The 13,629-nt window shown below is 38.6% G+C and overlaps 2 protein-coding genes across 3 annotated transcripts; both read right to left on the bottom strand.

The window, feature by feature from the left end:
* Window positions 1-231: 231 nt before the first annotated feature.
* On the bottom strand, window positions 232-2,967 carry LOC103867187 (ADP-ribosylation factor GTPase-activating protein AGD7). Of its 2 annotated transcripts, none has more exons than XM_009145234.3 (5): window positions 2,319-2,967; window positions 1,858-2,199; window positions 1,704-1,781; window positions 615-1,213; window positions 232-538 (listed from the first exon to the last, which is right to left on the bottom strand). In XM_009145234.3, the coding sequence occupies exons 1-4, from the start codon at window positions 2,730-2,732 to the stop codon at window positions 617-619; spliced, it is 1,431 nt and encodes a 476-aa protein (XP_009143482.1). In that variant the 5' UTR covers window positions 2,733-2,967; the 3' UTR covers window positions 232-538; window positions 615-616. The 2 variants fall into 2 exon arrangements, with proteins under 2 accessions (XP_009143482.1, XP_009143481.1); XM_009145233.3 differs by having other exon boundaries at window positions 232-531; window positions 2,319-2,935.
* LOC103867775 (cation/H(+) antiporter 20-like) lies at window positions 2,967-8,747 on the bottom strand. The gene is made up of 4 exons (XM_009145863.3): window positions 6,685-8,747; window positions 5,524-6,543; window positions 4,398-5,171; window positions 2,967-4,295 (listed from the first exon to the last, which is right to left on the bottom strand). The coding sequence occupies exons 1-4, from the start codon at window positions 6,862-6,864 to the stop codon at window positions 4,035-4,037; spliced, it is 2,235 nt and encodes a 744-aa protein (XP_009144111.1). The 5' UTR covers window positions 6,865-8,747; the 3' UTR covers window positions 2,967-4,034.
* Window positions 8,748-13,629: the final 4,882 nt, after the last annotated feature.

The raw sequence follows: 13,629 nt of genomic DNA, 5'->3' as shown, positions 1-13,629 counted from the left end.
CGTTAAGCAAACTTAGCTAACCATTTATTATTAGTCTTCCTTACGTTTCAAATGTCTAATGAGTCCACGAATAATATAGACAGAGAATGTTTTCCACCTCTATCATCTATTTATTTTTCTTCCAAGGACTAAGGAAATGTCAATAGAATATCTTTCAAAAGACTAAAACTGTGGAAAATGTCATTACAAATTTTCAAAAAAAAAAAAAATCAAAGTTCGAACATCGAAAAAGAGCTGAAGATAACCCGAATTGATTAGCAAGCAATCCCCTATAAAGCTTGTACAAATATAATGAAGATAAAATAATTTAAGAAAAAACTATATTGTAGAAGAGCAAATGACGCTCACTAGTTCATGAACGCCAAGCAATCGATAATGTGAAAAAAAAAAAACAGACATGCAATGGCTTACAATGGTTGAGATTACCACTCGATGCTCTCTCTCTCTCTCTCTTTTTGACAGATCACAACAACCACAAGTCTTTGCTTTTTCCTTAATTGTACAACTTCATTTCCATTTCTCACGAAACACCTGTGGACTAAGAGAATAGTGTTATTGCCATTAAATCAAATATTAAAATGTTCAATTAGTTTTTTTACTTGATTCGTGCTTACCGCTAGAGAAAACCTCCACCAGTCCAAGCAGTGTCTGGTTTCCCATTGTGGCCTACAGATTTCTTATCCCCTGCACCACTCTGATAGTAACCATCATCATCATCTTTAGCATCATTATCATCATCCCAACCAGCCCAACCATCATCATCATCATCCTTAGAAGTCGACACCTTTGGTGCTGCTTCCTTTTTGGTAGTACTCTTCTCTTCTCCCCAGTCATCCCAAGAGTTCGAGTTACCATAACTGTTGTGGTGACCACCTGATGATGATTGTGACACTTTTGGCGCCGCTTCCTTTTTGGTAGTACTGTTCTCTTCCCCCCAATTATCCCAAGAGTTCGAGTTACTACAATAATTGTTTTGGTAACTTGATGATGATTGCGACCCTCCAAGAGATGAATTAGTGTAACCATTGCCCTCACTCTTATTCTGTTGATTCCAGGTCGATGCTTCTTCTTTAGTGAACTCTTCAACCTTTTGTGAAGCAATTGCCATAACTCCTCTCATGATCCCCCACGTCCTCTGTCCTATCTCCGTTGTCTTACTCGCAACAACATTAACAGTCTCGCTCACCGTGTTATCTAAGCCACCTTCTTTGACCTACAACGAACAAAGGTTTGTTTTAATCTCAATTTGACATCGCTAAACAAGATTCACGCACGTATTTGGCACAGGAAACATAACATAGACTTAGAGAGCAGCCAGCATTACCCTCTAACCAGAGCTTTAGTTGATCTTATTACGCAGCTAAAACAAGACACTAACTTTATGTTACATTACGTTCTCGAAAATGTGAGTATACGCCAATGAGACAAGAACACTACTACAGATTTGCTACCAAGAAAGTGTCTTAACATTAAATCAAATGCAGATTTCAAGAGCTACTGAAGCACATGATAGAACAGAGTGATAAAGTAGCTTGAAAGTAAACTCCATGGTTCCTGTCTGAATAACATTACGCTCTAACCATAGTTTTAGTAATCTAACTATAAGATAATGCAGCTATCAATTCAAATGCGGCTTTCAAGGGCTATTGGATACAACCTAAGCCAACCAAGCACATGACAGAACAGAGTGATAAAAGAAGTACCTTTGAAGTGAAATCCATGGTTCCTGTCTGAACAACATTCGCAGCAGATGCAGCAACAAGAGACAATCTCCCGAATCCCTATTTTCAAACAAACAGAGAGAAGTCTCACTCAACACAACACAACATCCACACTCAAAAAAGCACCAAACTTTACCTCAGACACAACAGAGAAAACATCACCACCACTCTGCTGATTACTTCTGGGAGCAGGACCAGGACTCGATCCAAACCCCACATACTTCCCTCCTCGCGAAGGAGGAAGCCCCTCAGGCTTAGACTCATTCTCCGCCATCCTCTTCGCGAAAAAACTCTCTTTATTCGCAGCTGACGCCTCTAGCTGCGTCCTCGAGTATATATCCTCCGACGACTTCGACTTCGCCGGAGCCCCACCACCACCACCACCTCCATATCCCCTAAAATCACTCGCAGATTGGTTCCTCCTCGGAGACCTAAACGAATCATCGTTATCCCAATCATCCCATCCCCCATTGCTCCCCTAAGAGGACAAAACAAAAGTATGGGGCACATTGTATAACTTTTATATAGTTTAGGGACCAATATGTAAATAAATTTTAGATTAAATAAAAAATGAGAGTGGGGCCCAGTGCCACGCACCTGCAACGGAGGCTTCTTATTAACCACCACCTCCTTAACAACCGCCGGATCTCTCCACTGCCTCCCTTCAGCTACGGCCTGGATCCGATCGCGATACACCGAGGCGGCGTTTGAATTGTACTTTGCGACGATCTCCGTCTCCTTAGCGATCCCGTATTGCGCGAGGAAGCCGTTGAGCCTCTCGTTGCCTCCGGATTCCATTTTCTTGATCTGGATCTCGGACCATGAGTCCATGGTGACGGATCTGACGAAGGAGATGTGGACGCCTAAGCCTCGGTGCTTCCCGGAGCATTCTAAGCACATGAAGATGCCGTAGGAGATTGACGCCCATTGGGGGTTCTTTTGGGAGCAGTCGACGCAGACTTTGTTCTCCGGTTGGGATTGGAGCGTGCGGAGTCGTATGGCTGCCGCCATGGTGGGATTGTGACGTCTCTACGATCTGAGGTTTGACCCGACCCGAGTAGATCTGGTCCAGTGGGGGAGAGAGTCTGATGAGACGAGGCTGATGCGTTTTTTTTTTTTTTTTACATTCTCTCGTTTAGTATTGGTAAGAGCATCCACATCAATGAACCCCTCTTGGGGTTCATCTTTTTAGTTTTTTATTATTAAAATTTGTTTTTTTTTTCTTTTTGGTTCTTTTAAAAAAAAAAAAAAAAAAAAAAAAGTTAGACCAATCGCGGGCCGCCACGACACGTGGGGCCCGCGCTACAGTGATGAACTTTAGGAGAGAGGGGTTCAACCAAGAGAACTTTAGGAGAGAGAGGGTTCATGGGATTGAATTATTTTATTATTTTTTTTTCTTGGTTTTTGTGTGAACTCCCCCCATGAACCCTCAATGGGGGTGCTCTAAGTGGTAACCCGCGTTTTCTTTGTACGTGTTTTGAGGCACGTGCGGGTTTCTGTTTACATGTTTTAGGCACGTGTGGGATGTTCACTAAAACATTTACACCTATGACATGAACATTCTTTTAGTTAGGTTCAGGTTCAATTTTTTTTGGGTTTTGGTTCTTTTGCATGTAGAGATATGGAAACCATTCAAAAAATTAGTTTTATTAAGGTTTAATTATTTTGGTTTTTCGGTTCTGTTCTCATAAAAGTATCGGAAACAAGTCAATACCTGAAATAGTTCGAGTTTAGTTTAGATCTAATTTAATTTCGGTTTTGCTTAGAGTTTTTATGTAATTTCATATAATTCAAAGAAAAATATCAAATAATTCGAATGTTTTGGATAAAGGATCAGATATTTTAGATTATTTAAATTAAACTATCAAATAATCCGGATAGTTTCGTATTATATAATTCAATATAATATTTTATAATTTATATATTTGTGAACTGAAATTTGGATTTATAGGTTGTAATTTTAGATATATGGTTATTTTGATACTAAACATATCTAATATTTTTCTGGTCCATGAATTATATTATGGATATTCATATATATTTTCAGTTTTCATTTTGATTTCAATATAATTTTGATTTTTTGTTATAGAAGCACAATAACTGTTAAAATGAATTTCAATTCAGTTTGATTTGGTTGGATTCCTCGAGTTTCATCTAAAATGCTCAGGCGTTCATCCACTAGAAATTTGAGAAACTGTCAACATTTATTGAGAAGCAACATTGTAAATTAAAAGTTCTCCAGCAAATTATTTTACAGTGGTATTTAGAGAGGATCATTATATTTACATAAGGTTCATCTCCTCTTCCCTAGTCTCAAACATTATCTCCCACAAAAGTTTTAGCTCTATCATTTTCACTGCATCCATGAATGACAAGTGTTGAAACCTCGACTCGTCCCATCTCATAGTAACTTGTTAAAACTTGTCGATTTCCAATTATCACAAGCTCATACTCCTTCCTTCCCATTGCCTCTATAATCTTTGCTATATTTCCCTCAACTGCTATATCTTCATACTCTACCACTACACCTTCACATTGTTTCTTGAATTCTTCCACTGCTACTTCATCAATATCCTGTATCATCCACAAACTTTAGTTAGGTATTATCAGAGTGTAACCACCGAGTCTAGAATATAAAATTGTTATCAATTAATTAATGGTAAATGATTTTGTCACCTTCTCACAATATGGAGAAGCTTTGGTGTTATCAGAGAATAGCAAAAGTGTTACTATAATCTTGGGGTTTTGAGCCATTCTACTTCCAATCTTAAGTGCTTTTCTATCGTTTGGTCCACCAATGAACACAACTCCTACCCTTTTTGGCGCCTGGCCGCTACTAATACTGCTTTCTCCAGCCTCTTGATGGCTTAGAACCGTGACCGAGCATTTAGCATTTTCCATCACTCTTTGGTTGACCACTCGCCATCCAGTAACCATATACGGTAATACGACCATCCACACCTTCTTACGTTCCGCAACATTGCATATGTCCTCGTGCATAGTCCCCAACGCCGACACACTTTTCAAGTGGCGTATCTTTATCTTCTGCTTCTGGTCCCTGGCCTGTTCGTAAATACTGAAAGCATCTTCTATCTCGTTACGTGACCTCCCTTTACACAACTTGTGTATGAACGGCACACCGTTTCTCCTCGTTCGTTGGACCATTGAGATGGAGGATGGTCGGTCAGTAAGTTCCATCAAGTGCATCACATATAGTGTGACTGATCCGTCGGACGTACCAAAAGACTCGACGAGTTTGATTATACAAGGGACGTCTCGGGGGCTACGTACGCATGCTAGTATGCGTAACTTCCCCTTACCTTCAGATGTAGTACTGTCTAAACCGCCATTGTTCATTGGTTTGTATATAGCCACGACTGAGGGAGTCGTCATGAAGGTTGTGACGAGAGCCATCACTACTAGGATTGCGAACATCTCCTCGTTTAATACCTGATCGATGATATTAATTATCGCAAGAAGGTCCATTTAAAACATAATGAGTAAAAATAATTCTCAGTAATTTTATATCCTATGAGAATTTGTTTTTTTGGGGGGTAAAATATTCTATGAAAAATTAACTTGGCATGTTGAAGAATTTTGAAACCACACATTGTAGTTGGATCACTCATGTATACATAGCAACAATTAAATATCATCTGTTAAATTTTACTTTTTAGTATAGATTGTATTTTGACATGTGCTCTAAGATATAAGAGATTATTAATTATGATCTATAATCAACTAAAAGTGCAATAATCGTAGAAAAAATATTAAGATGATGTGTAGTAAACTAGTAGGTTACCTTCTTCTCCCTACCGATGTTAAGTACAACTAGCTCAACTAGCCCTTTAGTGTTCATCAAAAAACCTAAAGTGAGGGATTCACGCGCCGGTATGGTGCACATCATCGCCATGAGGAAGGTACCAATGATCTTGCCTGCGCAAGCCGTGGATATGACCAAGGCCAGTATCCCCCACGCCTCTGCACCTATGATCTTATTCACATCCGTCTTCAGTCCACTAGATGCAAAGTAGAGTGGAAGCAGCAGCCCGGAAACAAAGTCATCTATCCTCTCTACAAGCCGGTCGCTGAAAGATCCACTTTTAGGGATGATTAGGCCAAATACGAACGCTCCAAAAATGGAGTGTAGTCCGATTAGGTCTGTGATGAAACCGAAGACCAGAACACCAGCTAGTGTTAGGTATATGCAAGCCTCGTGCATGGTCCCGTCATAGTACCGGATGATCCATCTCATGGTAGGTTGGATCAGAAAAAACATGAAGATTACAAAGGCTACACCCGAGAGGAGGGCCCATATGGATATCAATGGGGAGACATGTTTTTGATGGTCGTGGCTACCGGGGAGAGCCACGGCTAGGGCAAGGAGGATCCATGCGGCTATGTCGTTGAAGGCTGCGGCCGCTAACGCTGTTTGGCCAACGCTTGTGGTTAAGAGCTTGAGCTCGGCTAAGATACTGGCAAGGACTGGGAAAGCTGTGATGGAAAGAGCAACTCCAATAAAGAGAAGGAACTGCCAGTACCCAGCTGAGCCATGATCCTCCTCCACGGCTGTACGGAGGAAGAGAGAAATGGCCGCGCCTAAAGCAAATGGCAGACAGATTCCAGCGAGTGATATAGCAAAAGCTTTCTTTCCTGTTTGGCCTATAGCTGCGAAGTCCAGCTCTAGACCGACTAGGAAGAGGCAGAAAAGGAGACCAATACTTGCCACTGACTCAAGTATTGGTGTGCTCCATTTAGGAAAAAATAGTTCAAGAAATTCTTTGTTTCTTCCCAATGCTGAAGGTCCCAACAATATCCCTCCCTATAAGAATGTAACGATAAACTCGACGTTAATGTGACACTTTTTACGTATAAAATAGAGGCATATGCACATGTATAGTGTGTATAGAGCTTATAAACATAAAGGCATGTGCATGTATAGCGTGTATAGTATAGAGCTTACGAGGATCTCGGCCACGACTTTGGGTTGACGTAGAGGTCTGAGGAGGAAGGCAAGGAAGCGGCTGCTGAAGAGGACAAGTATGACTTGTACTATTAAAAGAGGAAAGGCACACTTGAGAGGATTGTCTCCTTCCCATATTCCATCTGACGCCGCTTTGATATTTGTTACATTTACAACCATTTTCTTTTAACTAAATTCAGTAGCTCAATCAGAACCGCTAACTCAAAATGATCTTAATTTTTTTTTCTATCTTTGCATGTGAAGAACGAAACTAAAATACTTCTTTTTTTTTTGCTTTATAGATTTTGTTTTTGTTTGGGTAAATAAGTGAGAAGTTGTGACAAGTTAGGAAAGACGGATTACACCTTTTATAGCCGAGAAAGGAGAGGAGTGGTTGATGACAAGCCAATAATTTTTACAACAAAAGTTTTTTGAAGATTATTCGTATTTCATTATAAACATTTTTAAACATCATGCAAAACGTTCCTTTTCTTTTGGTCAACAACATTCATGTTTTCTTCTGATTTTGTTTGTCGTTACTATCGATCGTGCTCACTGACATACTTTAAAAACATTACTTTAAAAGATTGTCACTCGCTGTCAAAAAAGAAGAAGATGTCACTCACATTAATTAAGAGAATACCGCATAGCTGGTGTTTGTAGAATTTTTTTTTTTTTTTTTTTTTTTGATAAGTATGTGAATTTTCATTAATCAAAATGACACAAGGAGATACAAGGTTTTGATGAATCAAATCCTAGATATCTAAGAGGCTAATCAAAGCTTTGATGCTGTAGAGAGCCACAAAAAAAGGTAAAAAAGACTCTCTAGAACAATGAAGGTTTAGCCACAATCTCTAGATATATGACTAAAGCTTAGCAAGTTTAAGATATCAGAACAACCAATAAGCTGCAGTAGATCACGTCATGAAACTCATTACCGGAACCTGTAACAAAAGAAGGGATCAGTAGAGTAGACAACCGGAGAACAGTCAGAGGCACCGCGGACTGTCCCAAAGGCGACTTCAAATGGAGGACAGGCGAAGCAGGAGTGACCAAGTCCTGGTCCGGCCACCACAACCGTTTAAAGTCCACTCCAGACGCTGCACACACTCCAGAAAGGCAACGAGCCAGATCCCTGTTGACCCAACCCAACGCGAGGAAGCTAGTAGAATAAGCATTGGTGAGTACTGGCTGAAGGAAGCGGAGGTTCTATCGGCTCGACTCCGGTCCCCACACACGAGCAGAGCACTAAAAGGTTCCAGTTTCTAAGCATCGAGTCGGCAGGAAACAGGCGGTCTCCTTTCTTCTGAAGCTTTGAAGTATGAAGAAGCTAGAGCTCCCATCAACAGGCAGAAACGATAAAAGACCCGTCACATGGACCAGAGATAGAACAGAGCAACGGCACGAAGCCCATGGCCATCTCAAGCCACAGAGACAGGACCAAACATACCCAATCGCCATGGTGGTTGTTTAGAAATCAAGACGGAGAAGAAGTCCCCAGCGAATGCCTCTGATTCGCCTTTACATCTTGGACCGAAGGTTAGATGGGGAAGTTCCTTACAAAGCAGTCGAAGGAGGAGGCAGGGGAGGACAGAGGAGGCAGAAATTAACCCAGAGGAGAGAAGGCAGCGACGCTCATCCACCCCGGTGAGCCTCCGTAACAGATCTGACCCAGATCCGTTTAAGTCAAACCCTAGATCTACCAACAAATCGACGCCTCCTGACAAGATCGGACCACCCAGAACCTCGCTATCACTCCGGAGTTGCTGAGTACACGCTCAGAAACCTTTTTGTTCGATAGATCCGGCCGCTATCCTCGAAAACCAGAGGTGATACGCAAAGAGGAAAAGGGAAGAGAGAGAGCTTAACAGGGAGGAGGCTGGACACGGGAGAAAATGGGGTGGTGACCGACGGGTAGAGACCCTCCGCCGGCCACCGGAATCAAAGGCAAAAGAAGATGTGACGAGTGAACGGCGAACGGTAGGGGAGAGAAGAAAAGAGAGAATCCACTCTCTCACCTCTCTCTACTTGTCACTTGTTTTTTTTGTGTTTGTAGAATCAATCGATCAATCATCAAAATTTAGGAAAATAACGAAACACGTAAACATAATGAGGTCATAATTATTCGTTAAGCTCGTACGAATGTGAATATGTATGTTAAAATGAAGAGCAAACGCATAAATTTTTATATAGTAAATACCTAAACCCGAGTGGATAAAAATCATCTGATGGCGCATTTTCATACGCATTGGTTTGCATCATAGATAACTTCAAATGTAGTTTAACTGCAAGCGTCGCGTACATGTATCATGAGATGATACATAATCATATTTCCTAAATCAAATTTTTCCACACTGGTGTCTCGTTGGATGTTCTCTCGAAGCCTAGAAACACATACAAAACAGACATGTTAAGTACCAAAAAAGAAATTTGAGCGCCGTACGTCAGACAACCGTTTATAGCTGTGGCTCTCCCCGATAGTCTTGCAACGGCTAGGGCAATGTGAATTCAAAATGGATCAGACTTCGAATTTATAATGAGATGATATATTGATATCGGGTTAACCATGAACTTAATGTGCAACAAAATTATATCACCGAAACTATTTTTTTATCAAAGCTTCCTTTTCTTTCAAAAAGATTATATAAATAAACTAGGTGCAAAAATCTTTCACTCCTCGATAGAGTTTTACTCGCATAGATTTATAAAAAGTTAAAAACACTCCAACTTGAGGCTCGAGGTTATTCGTTTTGAAAAACATTGAACTCTTTAGCAAAAAAAAAAAAAAGACTATGAAGAAAAGTTTCCAAACTATATGTCATAGTGTTTGAACTTTGAAACACAAAGAACAAAACATGAATATAATAAAATAAAACCAATTCTTTGATAAATAAACTTCGAGAATTGAAATATATTATGAAAGTGTGTATTTATTCATCCATCAAGGATAGAGTATAAGTATATATACAACATAGGAAAAGGTACACAATAGATAATATCAAATCCCTTTGAAATATGGAACTATCTAAGGTATCTTATCTCAATAGATATTTCGGGTGACATTCTACTATTTGAGAATTTTTTTTCTTCAAGAATCTCCCACAGTTACACTTACAACTTTAACAATCACAATTCATGACAATCATAACTTGTCAAGGATATGATTTACATCCTATTCATCTTTTCTGTTTTTTGGTCAAATTTTCTTCTTACAAACGAGTTATTAAACTTCAATCCGTGAAGTTTTCTTTTCTACAATCCTAAGATTGAAGCGATTCGCTAAACTCGTAATAAAAATGTTCATCTCACTAATTGCAACTACATAGGTTAGCTAATAGCTAAACCACATTATCAATGGACCACGAAAATGATCTCAACTCAGAAGAGTATCACATGCTGTCACGAGTTTAAAATAAAGGGATATAAAACTTTGATTATATTTATCATTCAACCCAAGAGATCCACATGTCTTGTAGTGGAACATAGTGCACACTAGCTTCGGATCAGTGATACGATTACGAAAGCTATATGATGACTGCAAAGAAAACAAAGTAGCTATACTATGATTTATAATCGACTGGGTCCCTATTTCTTAATTTAAAACCCATAATAGTGATAGAAAGATATGGTTGGTGTCATATGCTTCACTAATGAATACTTTAACGTATTATATTGTAGACTTAGCTTGTAGATACCATTTTTCTTCCGGTTTCTAACCCATTATTTATTTTAGGCGATTTATTATGATCCACTCATACACTCTAGTAGGATCGACCGTTTAGTTTATTACAAAGTTACAAACGTCAAAATCATTATGTGGGTGCGTAGATCATTGATTCTTTTTATTTTATTTGTTTGGCGTAACGTAGGTCACGATTCCTGAAACCTGAACATAATCATCTATCGTGTACATGACTCATGGTCATGGCACATAGAAGATTTACAAATCTACCCACCTAGCCTGTCTACACATGACCACAAGACTGAGCTGACCGAGAGGAGTAAGGACACATTGTCCTATCATCGACTCAAACCCTGCCAATTTTAACTAGTCATTAAAACATTAATGTGAAAGCTTATTGGCGTCTAAATGCTCCATTAGAATGGAACGAATTTGCTCTAGCCACTACATATGTATATTTTAAACACTCATGGCTTTTAATGGCAACGTGTCGAACCTGAAATATCACAAACCACAAAACAAAAATGATTATGGCAGGAAAGGGCTTGTAGAAATAGTTAGACTAAACACTAAAGAGAGCCGTGCGTTGTTTGTAATTCGAACATGGCTCTCACTTTCAGGGGATATTTTCCAAAAATATATAGTTAATCACATAATTAGTTCATTGGCAACATAATATTAATAACTAAGAAAATATTCAAAGTTAAAAAGAAAACAAATAAGTGTTTATATTAAAACTATTTAAAGATGAGCTTTAAGGAACAAGGTTTTTTAAAAATATTTAACCAATAATAATGGATGTTACTGATGGTCCTTCTAGATTAGTAACACCCAGTAATAATAGATGTTACTAACGGTCCTTCTAAGCTACTAACCAAAGACAACAAAAACAAAGGTATGTATTTTCACGACAATGTTTGAGGGGAAGCAGCTGAAACCCTAACTTTGGCGGGACATAATGTTTATTTCTGCAACTTAGACCATCTCCAATGGTTGAGACCCATCAAAAATTTTAATGTTTAATTTAATAATAAATTTTGTAATTTGTGAAGTTTTGAACATCTTATAATTTGTTATGTTCATTGGTAGAATCTTTTTAAAAATTTTAAAAAGGAAAAAGACAACAAATAGAAAAAAAGAGGAGAGAAAAAGACAAACACAAAAAGAGCCAATGAAAAAAAAAACACCTTAGAAGTTCTTACCACCTCGCTTTTAGTTTTTTTTTTTTTTTTTTGGTTTCTTTTTTGAAATAACCTCTCTTAATTACGGGTCTGGTAAGAAAAATTCTAAACCTAACCAGTTATATGGGCCTAGACATAAAACAAAGATGGGCCAAAATAAGAACTTATGATAATGCCTTTGACCATTACTATAATATAAAGCCCAGATGGCAACTATACCGAGGTTTTGCAATTAGCAACTAAGAGCACCTCCATCGGTGACTCTAAACACGGGTTTCAAAGAAAATGTGTAATAAAAATAAATCAAAAAGGATAAAAAGAAGCAGAACCGGTGTTAAATGAAGGCGTTTTAGAATTGGTAAGAACCTGTACGTGGCACGTTCCTACTGGACATATCATTAATGGCTCTCTCTCTTTGTCGGGATATTGGACCGAAAATCATTCTTTCTCTTCCTCCTCCATCTCGATCTCTCTCTCGATTCTGCTCTGGCGATCCTGCTCTCAATCTTCGTCGGGGTTATGATTGATGTTACAAAGGCGATCCTCGATCGATCACTTCATCTTCTCTCTCTGGGTTGAAAGACGATTCTTTTTTGTTTCACCGAGAAGCCTCAAAAAAGAAGGAAAGATAAAGACAGAGAAGAAGTCGAAGATGGATTGAAAGACGAAGCAGAAGATCATATCGGGTCTCTGTAAACATTTCTCCTTCGACCATGTAAGCGAAGAAAGATCTCACCCTTTTTTTTGACTGATTTCGTTTAGGGAATTGCTTAGAAGCTACGTTTGTTGTATATCAGTGTTTAGACTTGTATTGTTCTTGCATGCATCATCGATCGTTGGGTATTGCTTAGTAGCTGAGTTTTTTTATGGTTTTGTTCTCCACTAATTGGGTATAGAATCGATTAATCAAACATTTTTTCTTGATCAGTGTTTATTAATTTGATTAGGCACCTTCTCTGTCGAGATTCTCTTCTCCTTTATGGTTACGTTTCTTTTTTTTTGTGTTGTGGTTTCAGGAATGATCTCGAGAAGGTGTATCCGGGGAGACAAAGGTTCTCGTGGAGACGTTTCTATCCTCCCAACACTTATGGTACTACTCAGAGCGACACTAGAAGGTAATTTGTTTCTTCTAGACTCTGTATGATAAGGATGGGTGTAGTTTGTTTGTGTTTCAATGCACTGTCTTCTGTGTGCTGGTCGTATGATAAGGATGGCTGTAGCTTGTTTGAGTTTCAATATAATGTTGGCTTTAGTTAGTTTGTTTCCTCTAGTTTCGTTTGTCTCTTTAGAGTATGCGGTTTAGTTCAATGTTGGCTTGAAATGACTCGGACAGAAATTGCTTGTTCCCTGTCTTTGTGTCTCAGAGTATACGATTTAGTTTAATGTTAGCTTCTTCTCACACTTGCTTATTGTATCTTCTTGTCTTGCTTCCTTATTGTATCTTCTTGACTCGCTTGCTGGTATCTTCTTTTCTTCTGCAGGTGGACCCAATGTTACATAAGAAGACAGCAGAGTGTAATATGGTCTTAGATGAAAGCAAGACATGTGACAGAAGAAGAACCTCAATTAATCAGCTTTTTCTCGTTTACGATTTATATTTGTATTTTTAATAAGTTTTTATGTCATCTCTATTTCAATTTTTATGTATGCTTTTCTTTAATGTTATGATATCTACTCTTTCAAACTTAAAAAAAAAAAAAAAAATTAAGAACCTCAATGAGGTTCTCCCATTGGACGCTCCAAAAATTAATTAGACCAAAAGGGGTTCTAAACTAATCAAATCACAATATTAATGACTAATTTATTCATTAGAACCTTAAAGGGTCTCTAACCAATGGAGGTGGTCTAACCCTCACATTTTTATCCATTCATATCAAATTGGCTTCATTTCGAACGTATTATCATATCAAAAACAAATTTCCAAACATAGGTTATACGCAGATCACTGATGCTTATAGTTGAATTGCAAAAAAAAAAAATCTTAGCTAAAAAATTCCGACATTTCAATAATTCATGGAATATCGAAGGTGTCGAAATATGAAAAAGGTATCGAGTTCTCACCAACATTCGAACCGGCGAAGT

The sequence above is a fragment of the Brassica rapa genome, chromosome A05 (genome assembly GCF_000309985.2).
Source record: "Brassica rapa cultivar Chiifu-401-42 chromosome A05, CAAS_Brap_v3.01, whole genome shotgun sequence".
Lineage (NCBI taxonomy): Eukaryota > Viridiplantae > Streptophyta > Magnoliopsida > Brassicales > Brassicaceae > Brassica > Brassica rapa.
This window is presented reverse-complemented; position numbering and strand designations above follow the sequence as displayed.